The sequence below is a fragment of the Symphodus melops genome, assembly GCF_947650265.1.
Source record: "Symphodus melops genome assembly, chromosome: 21".
Taxonomy (NCBI): Eukaryota; Metazoa; Chordata; class Actinopteri; order Labriformes; family Labridae; genus Symphodus; species Symphodus melops.
In genome coordinates this window covers 8,395,661-8,411,072 of record NC_136711.1, presented here as the reverse complement: position 1 = coordinate 8,411,072, position 15,412 = coordinate 8,395,661, and the positions used below count along the sequence as shown (strand labels likewise).

General features: G+C 39.5%; 1 protein-coding gene across 3 annotated transcripts in view; it reads right to left on the bottom strand.

Moving 5' to 3' along the window:
• myof (myoferlin) overlaps positions 1–14,780 on the bottom strand; it is a 28,626-nt gene extending 13,846 nt beyond the window's left edge. The window contains exons 1-21 of one of the 3 annotated variants that reach the window (XM_079334074.1): positions 14,500–14,780; positions 13,684–13,739; positions 13,224–13,315; positions 5,993–6,101; positions 5,820–5,913; positions 5,551–5,708; positions 4,507–4,635; positions 4,280–4,342; positions 4,143–4,193; positions 4,015–4,045; positions 3,326–3,441; positions 3,098–3,224; positions 2,864–2,967; positions 2,698–2,766; positions 2,550–2,593; positions 1,962–2,044; positions 1,706–1,744; positions 1,268–1,392; positions 1,030–1,143; positions 492–669; positions 265–389 (exon numbers count right to left, since the gene is read on the bottom strand). In XM_079334074.1, the coding sequence (XP_079190200.1) occupies positions 265–389; positions 492–669; positions 1,030–1,143; positions 1,268–1,392; positions 1,706–1,744; positions 1,962–2,044; positions 2,550–2,593; positions 2,698–2,766; positions 2,864–2,967; positions 3,098–3,224; positions 3,326–3,441; positions 4,015–4,045; positions 4,143–4,193; positions 4,280–4,342; positions 4,507–4,635; positions 5,551–5,708; positions 5,820–5,913; positions 5,993–6,101; positions 13,224–13,315; positions 13,684–13,739; positions 14,500–14,587 (1,995 nt within the window). In that variant the 5' untranslated portion in view covers positions 14,588–14,780. Of the gene's footprint in view, positions 1–264; positions 390–491; positions 670–1,029; positions 1,144–1,267; positions 1,393–1,705; positions 1,745–1,961; positions 2,045–2,549; positions 2,594–2,697; positions 2,767–2,863; positions 2,968–3,097; positions 3,225–3,325; positions 3,442–4,014; positions 4,046–4,142; positions 4,194–4,279; positions 4,343–4,506; positions 4,636–5,550; positions 5,709–5,819; positions 5,914–5,992; positions 6,102–13,223; positions 13,316–13,683; positions 13,740–13,904; positions 13,995–14,499 lie in introns of those variants that run through there. The other 2 variants (XM_079334076.1, XM_079334075.1) reach the window with 2 other exon arrangements.
• Between the last annotated feature and the right edge of the window lie 632 nt (positions 14,781–15,412).

Sequence of the window (15,412 nt, the reverse complement as noted above, 5' to 3'; positions counted from 1 at the left end):
GCATAGCGTGATGGGGATAGCACGTTTAGTCGGTGTCACTCTGCTTTCAGTGCTTAAACCAAATCTAAAGTTCTGCCCTTATTGTTAGTGAGACCACACACACAAGGTGTAGCAAAGCATTTAGGGTTAATTAAAGGTGTAGTTGTTAATTGCATGCGCACATGTACTAAACAGAAGTTCAGCACGAACAGGCATAATTAATGAGGCAAGAATAATCTAAAGCATTCATTCTCTTTGAGGGTTAAAGAGATGGTATAGGATTACCAGGCGGTGATAAATGTACAGGATGATGTTGACAGACTCCAGGCGGTGGCTGATGTCCTCCCAGAATGAGGTAACCACAACAACAGGCTTTGTGTCCGCCCAGGGCAGGTAATAGTAGTGATTACCTAAAAGATGTACACAACTTTTAAAAAAAATCCTCCAAACCAGGAAGCAGGCCTTGTGTTAAAGTCTTAAATGAATCATTCTGTGCATGAACAGATCCTCACCATCAAACACAGCGCAGCTATACTGAGTGGTTGAGGCCAGGGGTTTGCAGGTGGTGTCCAACTTGTTGCCATAGTTACCGATGCTGACTTCGAACTGGATTGGCTCTCCAGGTTCCTGGATCATGGAGGCGCTGTGGAAGACAGCACACAGGCAATACTTCCTCCTCCTCTGGTATTTCTAGTGTAGAGAAGAAGACAGAGGCAGAGACGTTCTGACACATTTAGATTCAGTTTGAGCAACTTATACAGTCACATTCCCTTCTCCTCTATGCAGCTGCATTGTCGGGGTTGACTTAAAACCAAACTTCCTTCCACCTTTGCAGTGTAATAAAAACTATAAAACAAAGATATACATTAAATAAGACTGACAAATTAAAAGCCAGAGAGATAAAAACTACAAATGCATCCAACATTTAATTTTACTCCATGTGGAGACATTTTTAAGAATTAGATAACATGGACCAGGGCTTCAAATTCTAACCAGGCCTGTACTTCTCTACCAGATTTAAATTACTTATATTGCAGATAGTTACACTACCTGCACCACCAGGATGTCATCACTGTTGATATTGTCCACTGATTTGTCTTCTTTGCCCTCGAGTTTAGTGGACAGCTCCACCAGGATCCTGCCTCTGTATGCCACTCCCTCCCCCTGAAAAGACAATACACAATCCCTTCAATAAAAAGTCAAGGGAACAAAGGACAGAGGTAGAAACAAACAGAAGGACGCTTATGGTTCTCGGCTGGTTAGATCCTGGGAGTCTCTTAAACACTACCTTGCCATAATTGAGGTCTGCGTAGGGGTCTGGCAGGCCGCTGAACTCTCGAGGGCTGCCGTACAGGTTGACATAGCATGGTCCAAAGACGGGCAGGAAACCCACCTCCGACTGGCCCGTGTTGGCTTTGGAGGAATGGAAGTACACTTAGACCATTTAATATCGAACTGAAGCTAAGTTAAGCAAAGCTGCAGAGTTAGTTTCTTGGTGATGCTGCATATCAGGCGTGATGGTGGGCACATTAAGGTGGAAGCGGTGAATGTTGGGTAAGCAAAGTGAGAGGCACTACAACGACGAGATGATCAAACACTGAAATGCCAATGTCCAAACCAGGCAGCTTTAATGGTATAAACACGTAAAGAACTAGCACATTAGCTTGCGCAACATGCTTAATGCAAACATGTCATGCAACAATGAGCGACAGCGTTCACAATTAACCTTCAAATGATGGTATTTCCCCGATATCTGCATGTTCGTCTAAACCAGGAGAAAAAAAACAATTCATGTACTGTTTAGAGGTGAATACAAGCACGCACATTAAAGTTACAAAAGATACTTGTATTACAGTTATACAATGAAAGTGCAAAACGTGTTTCAGTGAAACGCTCTCAGGTCCAGACTTGTCAGGGCCTTTTTTTTTTCTTCCAGCAAAATGTTCATATTTGTTGTGTTAAAATTGATAAAAGATAAATACCTTCGATTTCTCCACCAGAGGAGGCTATCTTGGCCAGGTTCAGGTATGTTGTGCCAATGGCATCATTTCCTGTCAGACGATCCCTGAAATCACACACAGCACCCTCAGACCCTCACACTACTTTCACAAAGCACTGACCTACATGATTCACGTAGAAATAACTGAAATTAAACAAGCCAGAAGGTGGAAAAGAAAAAAAAAAAGTCCTTCTGTCTGTTGTGTTTTCAACACCTTAGGCAACACATAGTTTTTCTAACCTTTCCCTTTGTACTGATTTCCCTGCAGCCTTCCTGGAACTGACTTATCAGACTAACAATGATCTTTAACAAAATAGGCTGCGAGACGGTGCCAGCGACATCCCTGAGCGTGTAACTGAGAGGAAAGGAGGGGCGTTTACAGTATGAATCATATGCTGCGACATTATTCTCATGTGGTTGGTTATTTGGAAGGGAAACACACACACACACACGCACACAGCTGCTGACTACACTGCAAACATGCTGTCATGAACTTTCTGAACCTGGAGAACAAAATGACTATTCCTTGATGTTGGATAACTTTCATGAACTAAAATATTGTTCAACTCACCAATCAAAGACTGTCAGTTTGACTCGCTCACACATGGAGGGAAACTAAAGTAAATAGAAATCACAGGTAAAAAAAAACAAAAAAAAAGCACTTGAAATGTTTCCGAGTCCTTTTTTCAGAATACAACTAATCTTATGAGGCAACTCACCTTTACTTGAAGATTCAGTACTTGGTTCCATTCAGGATTTGCGTTTTTCTCAATGACCCGAGTGCAAAGCTGGAGGGAGTGAAAATAAAGTAAAGATCAACGTTTCTCAGTTAAACAACAGTGTGGATCCCAGCATGTTTACATGAAATATTGTGGTTAAAGGAACCTTTTTGCCAGCAAACTGTGCTTCTATAAAGGGGTCGACCAGGTTCTTCTTGTTTTCATCTCCTCCAAAAAATTCTTTCATGCTCTGGATGAATGCGTCATCCACTGATAAAAGAAAAACAAACATTTATCACCATTAAGTTTTGATAAGCTCTGCTTCGACTTGCAGGTTTTGATGTAGTTTAAATGGCAATCATTTGTTGCAAATATGAAACAATAACTCAGCCGGTCTTACTCTGGGGAACATCCTCGGCTCTGAACACCTTCAGCGACAGTGTGGCCCACCGCAGAGTCACACCAGCCGGCAGTAGCAGATTACTCTCTATGTCATCCTGATCATCATTTGCCTCCCTTTTTTCCACCTGTGAGAGGATTTAAAGAATGGAAGGGCTCCATGTGAGAGAGTGAGGGGCAACAACATCATATGACCACAGAGAAAGCAACCAGCGGCGTTGTCTCGTACCGGAGGCTCATCTCCAGTCCCCACAACGAAGAGGCTGACTTTGAGGTAACCTTTAGCCCCAGAGTTAGAGTCATCTGGGTCATTTAACAGGAGCCACTTCCTCACAACACAATGGGCTGAAATTGAAAGCACATAACAGTTATTCAAAATTTAATTTGAACCCTACCTTTAGAAATCAATATTTGAAGCTGGAAAAGTAAGACAGACCAAAGCTGCTAAGTGCTACACTATGTTCAAATAGAGGATTTACTTTATCTGGTGTGAGATGTTGTGTAGGTTGCATGTCATGATTTTATTTCATTTATTCATTTTGAATCTTTTTAACTTAAAACCAACTGCAGTCAAAAACGTTCCTTCACTATGACTCAAAAAATAACGAAAAAAGTTCAGATGTGTTGGAGCTGAGGCAGAAACTGGTGACGATACGATGTCAGGTCACCCCCGTGAGGGATGACATTCCCAAATACTAGTCATGTGACCAAAAGTTAATCCCAAAATGATTTATGGTTTATGGATTTTTTTAGGTTTATCTTCAACAAACAAATATTTGGAACAGAATTAATCATACAAATCGGCAAAGTAAAAACTAAAACAACACTGCACTCTGTCACACGCTCACACTTCAAACTACAGCATCCTGAGAGAAAATGCAAATGAAATACAAAATCTGTGGTTTTTGGCGAGCTTACCTGGCTCATCATAGACATAACCAACATCGAGCTGTGTGAGAAGAACAACAACAGATCAGTCAGATGGAAACCCGGAATCAACCAAACCCTTTTAAATGCTAAGTAGAAGAAGGAGTAAAACCAGATACCTTGAATTCTCCCACGAGACTGTCAGCCCTCAGTGAATAAGAATTATAAATCTAGATAGGAAAAGGTAAGACTTAATGATTGATGTTTATACAAAGTGACAGAGGATGGGACTCAAAATGGACGTATGTGTACTAACCCGGAAACTGATGTTCTTATCAAACAGATCTGATGGTAGCATGTGGACGTTGAAATAGAACATCTATGAAAATATAGTAAGAGATACATTTCCATGAAGACCGATAAGGAACGCATTCAACCAGGAGCCAGAGAAAAAACTTTCTGAAGACTGAGCACTAATCCGTGCAAAATGGTTTTAAGACAGAGACAGATTAGAAACTTTTAGAGCAGTAGTAGTGCAAGTACCTCATCAAAGAAAGGGTTGTTTCCTCTCTTTATCCTCGTCCTGTGGGTGTCTTCACACACACTAACCTTCACCACTGGTTTAATGTTGTTGCCAGGCAACTGACGGGCCTCAATGATCCGGACACGAATCTGAAACATACCGAGTGTCACAGGACCAGTGTGGATAAATGAATGAAAACCATGACAGCAGGAGAGAAACTTTTTATGACCAAGAGAATCTACATTCATTCAAAGTACTTATCACTTCTTTGAAGTCATCCTAATTATGCCTAATCCTAAAACACGTAAAAGCAACTGGAAACCGATGTATAATTTTTGTATTTTGGAGGAAAAAAGTGGGGATAAATTGGTTTATACAATTTTGGTTGTTTTCTGAAGTCTAGCATTTCAAAAATCTAGACGTATTAAATGAAATAGAGGGATTATAAAGCTAAATAGCCCATCAAAGGAAACCCAGTACACAGCTCTGTTAGGCAGATTAATTGCACTCTTTATCCTCAAACAAAAGCATCCACTGCTTGTGTTATTCTGGTTTTACTTTAGAACAGTATTAGTATTCAGCCCACTCAAACGTCCCACGTTGTCTTTTTAAACTGCAAATGTAATATGATTGGTTTATTGGGCTTTATAAAATTGACCAACAAAAACAGTCCATGATTCACAAAATGTGAAGGAGGAAATTATTGGGTATTCCAATGATTCAAAAATCCATTTTATCTTTGAGACATTCAGCTAAGATCAGTTGCAACAAATTGCACTCAGGTGTATAAAGATGCCTGCAAGTCCAACAGATGTTTTAGTTTTGGACGGTTTTTGTTTATTGTATAATGGTACAAAAAAACAAATGCATGTCTTTGAATTCCTGGCTGTAAAACTGTAAAATGTGAAAAAGTACACAGAAGGGTGTAAAAAGTTTCAATGCACTGCAGTAGCATACTGTGAGCTGATGCTTTCCAGACAAAGCCCTAATCATGCTGAGTCTATCTATAGTTGTTGTGTCTGTCCATTTGCATCACTTTTCTCCAAAAACAAAGTTAGACTAACCTGGAAGTCTTGAGGTTTATTCACTAGTCGGTGACGGCCGTGGGCCCTTGCCAGCCGCTTACGGATGCTAACAGACTGTCCTGGGGAGAGTGGGGTCCCTGTAGCACTGCTATGGGCCCCATCTGGTTGACTTTCGTCCCCCTCATCACCTCCGCCACCTAACCAGGGATAAAAAAACAAGATGTAGAGATTTAACACCTGACAGGCCTCTTTTCATAGATATTGCAAATAGTTAAACTTCCATCACATCAAGAGTGGCACAAACATACCAGCATCCACTGCAGCGTCTCCTGATTGAGGGTCATTGGGGTTCAGAGCAGCATTGGCCGGAGGATCATAGCTCACCATGAGGTCGATCGTAGCCTGGAAAGATAATTTCCTGGTCAATTATTTCGTTTAAAAAGGGAGACAAATATTTTCTTTCAAACAGACTGAAACTTACCCCAATGTTCTGTCCATTTTCACTGACCAAAGGGACATTTTTGGATGGCAAAGACCTCACTTGACCAGTGGCAAGGTCTCTCAATGAAATCTTAGTTGACCCGAGGAATCTGTTGGAAAGCATAAAGCAAGGAAACTTTAGAGTAAATACAGATTTTCATCAGGGACAGCACTCGACATGCAGACATTGTTACATCTCATTAAAGTGCAACTGATGCAATGTATATAGAACTTCCCAGCCATACCCAATTAGTCCTTGTCCCCAGTTAGGCTTTTAGGAAGTCATACATACAATACAACAACACTGCAAAATAGACATAAAAGATGACAACTGCAGCAGACATAAATAAGCAGCAACATAGATGCCTAAAAACAGTTTGTGGTAATCCTGCTCTGGCATCCTGATGTAGCCTTACTTACTATCTACAATATGCTCAGGGTGGATAGTTCAAATAAATGTTGTAGAGCTGTATATACAGTAAGTTTATTAAATGTTATTAATGAATCTTACAATATCACAATTTCCTGACTATTAAGCAAATTCAAACAAGATGCTAAACAAGACTTAATAGTGATGCCAGAGGAAAATGGCCAACTGGTGAAAATGGTTATTAGGGCAAAACTGAAGTTTCACTTGTCGTCAGCCAACACGAGAAACTCAATCTGCATGTGTGCTCAATGAAGTCACATTCACAAAAGGGGCATATACAAGGTCACCACCAAGAGCTAACAAACCGTGCCTGCTCAGACAAACAAACGCACCCCGTGAGGCAGCATACAGTCAACACTGCACAGAAGCTGTCTGCCAGTGATTCATAGCGTATTTGGATCATCTGTGACTACCTGCAGAGAGAACTAAAAGGCCCATTTTTTAAAAACATTGTAAGAAATCAAATTAATCAAACACTCCAGGAAATGAGGTCAGTTATGGAGACGTTGATTAAGTGTAATGATAGTTGACGCAACACTTGTTTGCTTGAAATGTCACATTTGTCTGTTAAGTGCTCGTTCTCTGCTCAAGGACAAAACAAAATAGTATTGGAAAGTGTAATGACAAGAAGTACATGTGATCTGCCTACATGATTACTCACTGTCTTTTTATATTCTTTATATGGTATTAAGAAATTGTTCCAAAGCAGTTTGTTTTTGCTCCTGATCTATTGTGCCGTCTGTCTTGCTCTGCACACAAAAACAACACAGCCACATTTCGGACTCTATCCTATCTATAAATAAAGGCACAACAAATATATGTATTATTCTTCTTAAATGTTGACCCTGACGCGTTAATGCAACAAAAAAAAACATCTGCCAATTCAGCAGCTCACCCAACCTTTGTTAAACTAAGGTAGTTTTAGACATTAATAAATTATTTTGTACAGATAAGTGTTTTATATATTTTGTCAAAACCATTTAGTATAGGTTTTATACCAATACTTAGTGGAACATCCTGTAGGCACCATGAACTTCAACCTAAAAAATGATTCCAAAGTTAAATCAACACCTCGCTGAAACAGCTTAGAAACCTAAAAGTTAGACGTCTAACATCTCTTGCATATTTTGTTTATGCAGCAGGCACATTCAGCAAGCGATGACTTAAAGTAAAAGGAGATAAAAATGTATAGCAACAAACAAACAACCTCCTAAACTACTCAGTGTTTGTTTGTCTGCAATGAGCTCTTTTCAATCCATTTAAAGTTACACTGACGTAACAGATGGACTGCAAAACATCATGTAGATGGCGTTATTCTTTGGGTTGACTTTCTTTCTTGGCAGTGCTCCTGAAAGGAGGAATGTCCCGAGACGGAAACAGTTACTCACTATAGACTCACTGTCATCACATGAAGACTCACCAAGGACTGACAAAACTTAGAGCTTACACTATTACCAAGATATTCTAGATGATGATTTCTCCTTTTAACAGCAACAACTTTAGCTTGGTCTGAAAAAATTATTATAATCATGATTCAAATCGAGAAAAGAAGAACAGCATGTTTTAAGAAGTTGAACAAACATATTGAGTGAAGTAATGACCGAAAGAAAAATCACATTATTGCCCCGACAGAGCTGCATATCGGAGTGAGATACATTTTCCACTCTACACAAAAAGTTGGACAGAGTTAGGAGTAGAGATGATGATGATCATTTTTGGATGTACTCAGCGCTCTGAATCAGGAAGGAAGCTGACACTGGGATTCTCCAGGGAGTCAGTGACTCTATAAACCTGGTATGTGGCCTTGGCACTGACAGGGTGTACAACCATTGCTTGCTAATAAGATTAGAATTTGATAAAATAGAGGCTTAATGTAAAATGTGTTAGTAGGGAAGCACAAAGCTGCAAAGTCCATCTCTCCAAATCCTTCGAAAAGAGGGCTGGTTATGTGGTTGGATTCAAACATGGTTTTCTTTCTCAGATATTTATCATTTTGCAAATCCTCCGTTTTCAGCTCGACTGCACTCTGATAACATTCAAATTTAAAACACACACTCAGATACTTGTCTGAACATTTTCCAAAACATACATTTCATACAGACCAGCACCGCACACATTATGAAGAGAATGCGAAAAGCATGCTATGACTGACACATATTCCTTATTGTTTTCCCTGCAAACACACAGTGCAGTGACCAAAACAGGATGAGTCACAGGGAAACATCCCGCCACTGCTGACTGAGTCCCTGTACGGTATTTAAGACTTTGATAGCTGGTGGAACAACAGTCAGATTTCTGTCCGGACTAGCGTCTCGCCATGTAATCTTGAAGATTAAATCCTCCTTCTCACCTGCAGATCTGTTTATGGTCATCGTGCATTTTATCTTTAAAAGGTCACAGTGCTCACTGCTCTCCAAATTTACTTGAACATTGTGCTGTCAATGACTAACGTCTCTAAAAGTAATGTGGTGGGTAAAGCCTTTATTATCAAGCATCCCTCCCTTGGAATGGTCTACCAGTCAGGGTTCGGCACGCTACTTTAAGAGTACCATATTTAGCATATTACGTTACATGGAACAAGAGCCATGACAAGAGATAGTAAATCATCTTTTAGCAACATATAATACATATACATTCCTCTACCCTCTCCCACATGGTGAACACTCCTCCACTCTTCTCCCTAACCCATACGTATAAAGGATAAAGTAAATAAATGACATGTAGGGATCTCAGGGTTTCATGAAATAGCTCTGGGCTACCTCTAATGGCGTAGGTTTATTTTATCTAATGGAGAACATGAACCTCATTGTTCCACTGAATAGTATCAGTATCAGTATGCATGTTGCAGTTCAAGTATTTTTACACAGTGATTTCATTTTAATGCCACTCCAGTGTTTGTGATGAAAAACCTCAGGTCCCTCTCTCCCCTGTCTTTTTAGTGCAGTTGTATTGGCCTTTGAATATTTTATTATCAAACTGATTTGCATTAACTTAGGTTGTCCCAATAAAGGCTGGAGTAGGGAGCGCTTGGCCGTATTTAAAGAGCCTCTCTGCTTGGATTGTGTGCAGTGTCATATCTGTGGTTGGGATTCATGTCCACAAGTTCACTCTGACTTTCAGTATTCATCTCCTTTCACGCGGATGTGTGTGATGATACTGCTCATCCCAGATGTTGGACCAGGGTGTGAAAATCTGCGAGCGATCACAGATCCTTGATTATTGCTGTTGCCTACATTTCAGCACTGCAAGGACGCAATGTGTTTCAGACACATGACAGGCGGAAGTGCTGGAAGTATTTACAGAAACCTCCCAATGTCTGACTCTGTGTTTTATTAGACAGGAAATTAAAACTGTTTGGGTCGTGAATTTTCATGCTGCTGCTTTCCCAGAAGAATTCTACCCTGTAGTTTACCACTCCGAATGCATCTGTGCAGCAGAGTCTGTTAATATTTTATTGTAATAAGTTTAGAGGCCACCTCATTTACATGTCCATGTTATCAATCTACAAACCACTCAATGACTTCTTGATGTCTCCAGCCCTGTTATATAAGTCACCATTGTAATCCTAATGTAAATTAATCTAGATATCTGCTAATATTTAACCGGTTAAACAGAATGTCCTCTATAGACACATTTCACTGCGTTAACATTTAGCCATGTAGCATTTTGTTCACAGAGCTCATCACTGTGTTACAGACTGAAGTGCTTCAACATCAACTGCAAAGAAGCCAAATCTTATACAGACATTCATTGTCCCCAAAGCATAAATCCTGCTGACTATAGTGATCCTCTGACTTTTCGTGTAGCACCATTATTAGGTTGTCATTTAAGGTTTAACGAAAAATATCTCAATGATTACATGCACTTCTGTTAAACTCCTATAAAAGATATTCATGTTCACTGGGGGATAAAACAACACAATTTAAGTAGTCCCAAGAATTTATCTTCTGGGCAAAATCTGCAGGTCAAAGCTGTTATTTAGTTTAGGAGATATATAAATAAAAATAGACAAAACTTTGTACACATTTCAGTAGTTCACTAACAGGTCATGAATCCTATTGTTAATTAAGATCCTACTTCTTTTAGTTCCACTTAAAGTTTGAACTTTTTCAAACTGAAATATCTGTTCTGACTGATTAGTGGATAAATGTTCTAATGTAATGTATAATGAAATCCACATCAGATCAAGAGTTTGATGGCCCAGTAGGCCTGCTCAATATGAGGAGATGCTTATGTGATAACATTGTTCTACATTACAGTACTTAAACGTCTGTGCCTATAGGCAGTAACGGATTTAACATTAATCAGCTGTTCTTTGGGTGTGTGACCTGCTGTGTTTGCAATACGTTTCTCCTGAATCAAAAGTTAATCTAAAAAAATGTTGGGGGTTTTTACCACTAAAGTGGTGATCTGAGGGTAAGTAACTTCCTCCGACGGAATCAGATTGGTTTGAAAGCACTGCAGTTTACCCTCTGTCCATCAAGTAAACAAACGACAAACTAAGTGGCAACGCATTGCTCGTTAACATCATTGTTCTTTTCACATGTAAATCGGATACATTTAAGCGTTGTGATGAGCGCTCACATTGGGCCTCATTCACAAACACTGCGTACACACAAATCTGTTCTTGAACCGTTCGAATAAATGTTTGCCGCTCAAATGTGAAATTCATAAACGTGTTTTTACTTGAATTTATTCTTACTCTGCGAACAAAAATAGAACTCTCAGACTATGCGAACAAAATTTTAAACACTTAACTAAATGCATGACATTAACAATACATTCAGTAAATAAAAATATATAATATAAATGTTTCATAGAAAAGAATTAAAATGTTAATTTAGTCACGCATTGACTAGATGTATTAAGTAATCATGAAATGTATGACTTTTCATCCTTTAATCTAAAATCTTTCCTCTAATTATCGAAAAATGTCACTTACACTGCCATGAAATATCACATCTGTTACTAAAACCAGCTAATTAACTGGAGCCAGTTTAATGGCATCCAGGGAACATAAACGATTGTGATTTACTTCTAAGGAAGTGTAAAGATCCAGCCTTGCTGAAAGAAGAAAGCAGCCAGGAACTTCAGAAGAGAGCGCATCATGTTTGAAGAGGAGTGTGACGAAGGGCTTATCAGCTGATTCCCACAGCTAATGCATGAACAACTGCTGCAACTATGTACATTTACTGTAACGGCATCCAAGACACCAGTCACACCGCTCTTTTTTTTTTTACTTTTGGGGCCACCTTTTGCTACTTCTACTGTCTCCACCTGACCGCTCACATCCTGATACACCAATCAGATGTCCTTATATGGAGAGATGGAGATACTACAGTCCTGTGGCTTTAGCCTTTTTTCGCTTCTCTAAATGACTTTACCAGAACATGTATTGTATGCAAAACAGCTTTACTTCTTCAAATCGTCAAACAGATTTACATAAAATAGTTATCAAGCACCGGTCATGCATCAGATCATTAGACTCATAAACAGACTGTGAATAGACCAAACGATCAGGATGATTCGCTGTTTGCCGTTTACAAACGCCAAACTTTGACCCACAGTCTTCTAATCTCGCTTAAAAGTTTAATTTAATCAGAAAACACTGATTGGGTGTTTGCTACGAGTTGCCACGACGACAGGGATTACCCACAACCGCAGATGTAAAACCATTTTGCAGAAACAGAGAGAGAGAGAGTTCCTTGTTCTGCTCCCTCTGTGTAGATCTTTAGGGAGCGTGTCAGACGGGCCAGCCCAGTGGAAAACTTGACTCAATTGAAAGTGGACTCGTGTGCTGGAAAAAACTCCTCCCACTGTTATGACTGTCCCATGCACAGGGGGAAACTTTTACAAGGCAAAGCATATGAACAGAAAAGATTATATATTACTTGTAATTTATTTCAGAAATAAATGATAGACACATTCTCACTTTTAAATGCTTGTTTTTCTTATCATAGACAAGACTTTGATAGCACTAATTAGTGATGTTGAGGGAACATTCTTTGGGGTTGGACTTTATTGGTCCCATATGTGAGTCGGGTTTATTGGGAAGCAAAAGACTTTAAAGGCTTTTTCTGCAACTATACATTCTGCATCCATCCATCAAACTGTTTCTCGGCAGTTCTGCAGTACTGATGCACTACAAAAAAAATACTTGGCAGTAAAGGCCAAAAAAATAATGTTCCTTTAAACCCCCCCTCCCCCCTAAGTGAAAGAGTGCCAAACATTTCCCATAATATATCTCCCATCAAGAGAGAGAGAGAGAGGGAGAGAGAAGAAAAACAGTAATTCATCTATCCATTGTTGCCCAATCAGGACCAGTCATCCCACACAGTCCAGCAAGTCCCAGCATGGCAGGCAGGGTGTGAGGGGGTAGCAGAAGCCAGCTACATAACTCAAACGCTGGCTTACTATGAAACTTTTTTTCCTGTCTATATCTGTTTGTCAGTTTATAATAATATATCTCCTAGCCAGTGGGCGTGGCCTCTTGTGTGAACAAATAACTTTGCAGCCAAGATACTTCAAAAGATATCGTCACTTGTGTTGCACGTTAACAAGTTGTATGTTAACATTTGACATCTATACAGCAGAAAAATCACACACACAACCTTCATCTATGGCTACCCTGCTGGTTAAACAGACTTTTTTTTTCAAATAAAAAAGTGGTTGTTCAGACAAGAAGTGTTTGCTCTGTGATTCAGTAAGGAGAGGCACACAAGCTCCTCTTTCATCACTGTGATCTCTCTGTTGCACAAAAGCTAACAGGGAGCTCAGTGACAGTCTCAGCGTCTGCACTTACTTATCTTTCCCAATAGTCTCATAATCTTTCACAACCACGTCTATGAAGGAGTTGGAGTCCAGCGCTGTGCCCTTCAGGTCAAAATCGAGCACCTGCAGCAAGAGAGGGAAAAAGTGCATGAGATAAGATGCTAAATTTGATTTGAGAGCAAATTAAACTCTTAGACCTACAACCATTGAGCACAGAATCTGTTGACATGTACATTTACATACTGTGACAGTCATGAGGATTATCCATGTCCATATATTTACCATGTCATTTTAAACAGCTTTACTTTGCAGCTGATTTAATAACAGATCAAAGCTAAACAGCTCTCTCTCTCTCTGTGTGTGTGTGTGTGTGTGTGTGTGTGTGTGTGTGTGTGTGTGTGTGTGTGTGTGTGTGTGTGTGTGTGTGTGTGTGTGTGTGTGTGTGTGTGTGTGTCAGGGAGTATGTGCGTGTGTTTACATTGGAGGTTTACCTCGTTCCATACAGGATTCACCTCACTGTCAATTGATTTTGTTTTCTTCTTCTCATCTGAAAAGGGAAATAATTCATTTGTAAATATTGTTGCACCAAAAGGTCAAATGAAACACAGGTCACTTCTCAGCTGTCTTAGTAGACTACTATTGGGTATATGATTTCAAAACATTGGGAAAAACAAAGTCGCCCAACCAAAGAATACACCTGAAATTATGTTACCCATTTCTATTAGCTCGGTTGTTGTTGTTAATAGTCCTGTGTTTCAGCCTTTACAGGGAAGCAGGAAAGAGAAGGTGCCACACCTGTCAGTGATGTTGATGATCAAAGAAAACAGCTGCAGGCGACTAGAGCTGATTACCAGGATTTTGTTCTCTACAGAAGTAAATTCAATCTTTGTGTTACACAGAACTATATCTGATATTATTTTAATACAAGTGCTAAACTATACTTTTCTCTTTTAAAGACTTTTATTATCTGCCTGACCTCATGTGAATCTTGCACGTCCTGGCATGATCCCTTGTCAGCCATCTTTGCAACTTGTAAATGCTGTGAAATGCTGTGACTTCTTGTGCTGATTTACCTTTTAGACATATTGCATTTGAGAGGACTGTAAGATCTGGGCCTCCAAATAATGCACATTAGTACCAAAATGGCAGATACCAACTAAATAGTCAGACAATGCATTGGGTCCATAAAGTGACGTCATACTACCTGAAAGTAATAAAGGATATACAGTTATTCTTAAGCTCAAGACACCCTTCCTCCATTTATTTAAGACCCGTTTTGACAAAACTATTTTAGAAATTAGACTTACCTTTAAAGATGACAGAGGCTATTGGGTCCGGACTTCCAACTCTCTTTTTAGGCAGATTTTTAGCCGATTGTACAGCGACTCGCAACATGGCACCAGACAGGTTAAACAAAAAGTTATATTTATGAATAAAAAAACAGAGACGTTGAGGAATGTGATGTTAAAAGTTTTCAAGGAACTGTCGAGTTGTGGCATCCTCACTGCCCCATCACTGCAGCTCTCAGGGCAGGGCTGACTACACTTCCAGGTCCCGTTGGTGTGAGGGAGAGGGGAAATGAGGGCGGATCACGGGGCTCTAATTACCTTTGAGTCAAAGTTAGCTGCTGCTGCCACCGTGTGAGTATGAATGTGAAAGAAGAAAACTCACATCTGTACGTGGTTGACACGATAGAACTTTTCATTCCTTAATAGAACATTTCACACTTAAAATACAGTAAAAAATTATAACACAATTACTTAAGTGACTCCAAAAATGATATGCTTAAAACTATCACCAGTTTTGTCTTGTACATTTAGTCTACTGCTGTCAAAGGCAACAAGGGGGTGAAATAACTACTACACTGTAGGTTATGCTCCGCATTTGCGCTGCTGAGCATTGGTGAAATGTTGTATCTGTGGCTCCATCTAGTGGCCGTACCTGTTAATGACATGATATCTGACAGCCACTCATGGAGCAATGTCAGTTTAATGTTGCCTCATGAGAAATTCTAACTAATTGTATGAAAATAATAAATTATAGAGTTAGTAGTAGTTGTGTTATATATTTTACTTTTTATATATATAAACTTTATTACAGGCTCTAAGCCCAATAGGCAGACGTACAGCATATAAAAACAGTTACAAAAAACATATAAACAAAAAAAAAAAACCTTTTTCACCAGAGTCTTAAAAGGCAATTATGTCACAAACCAATATA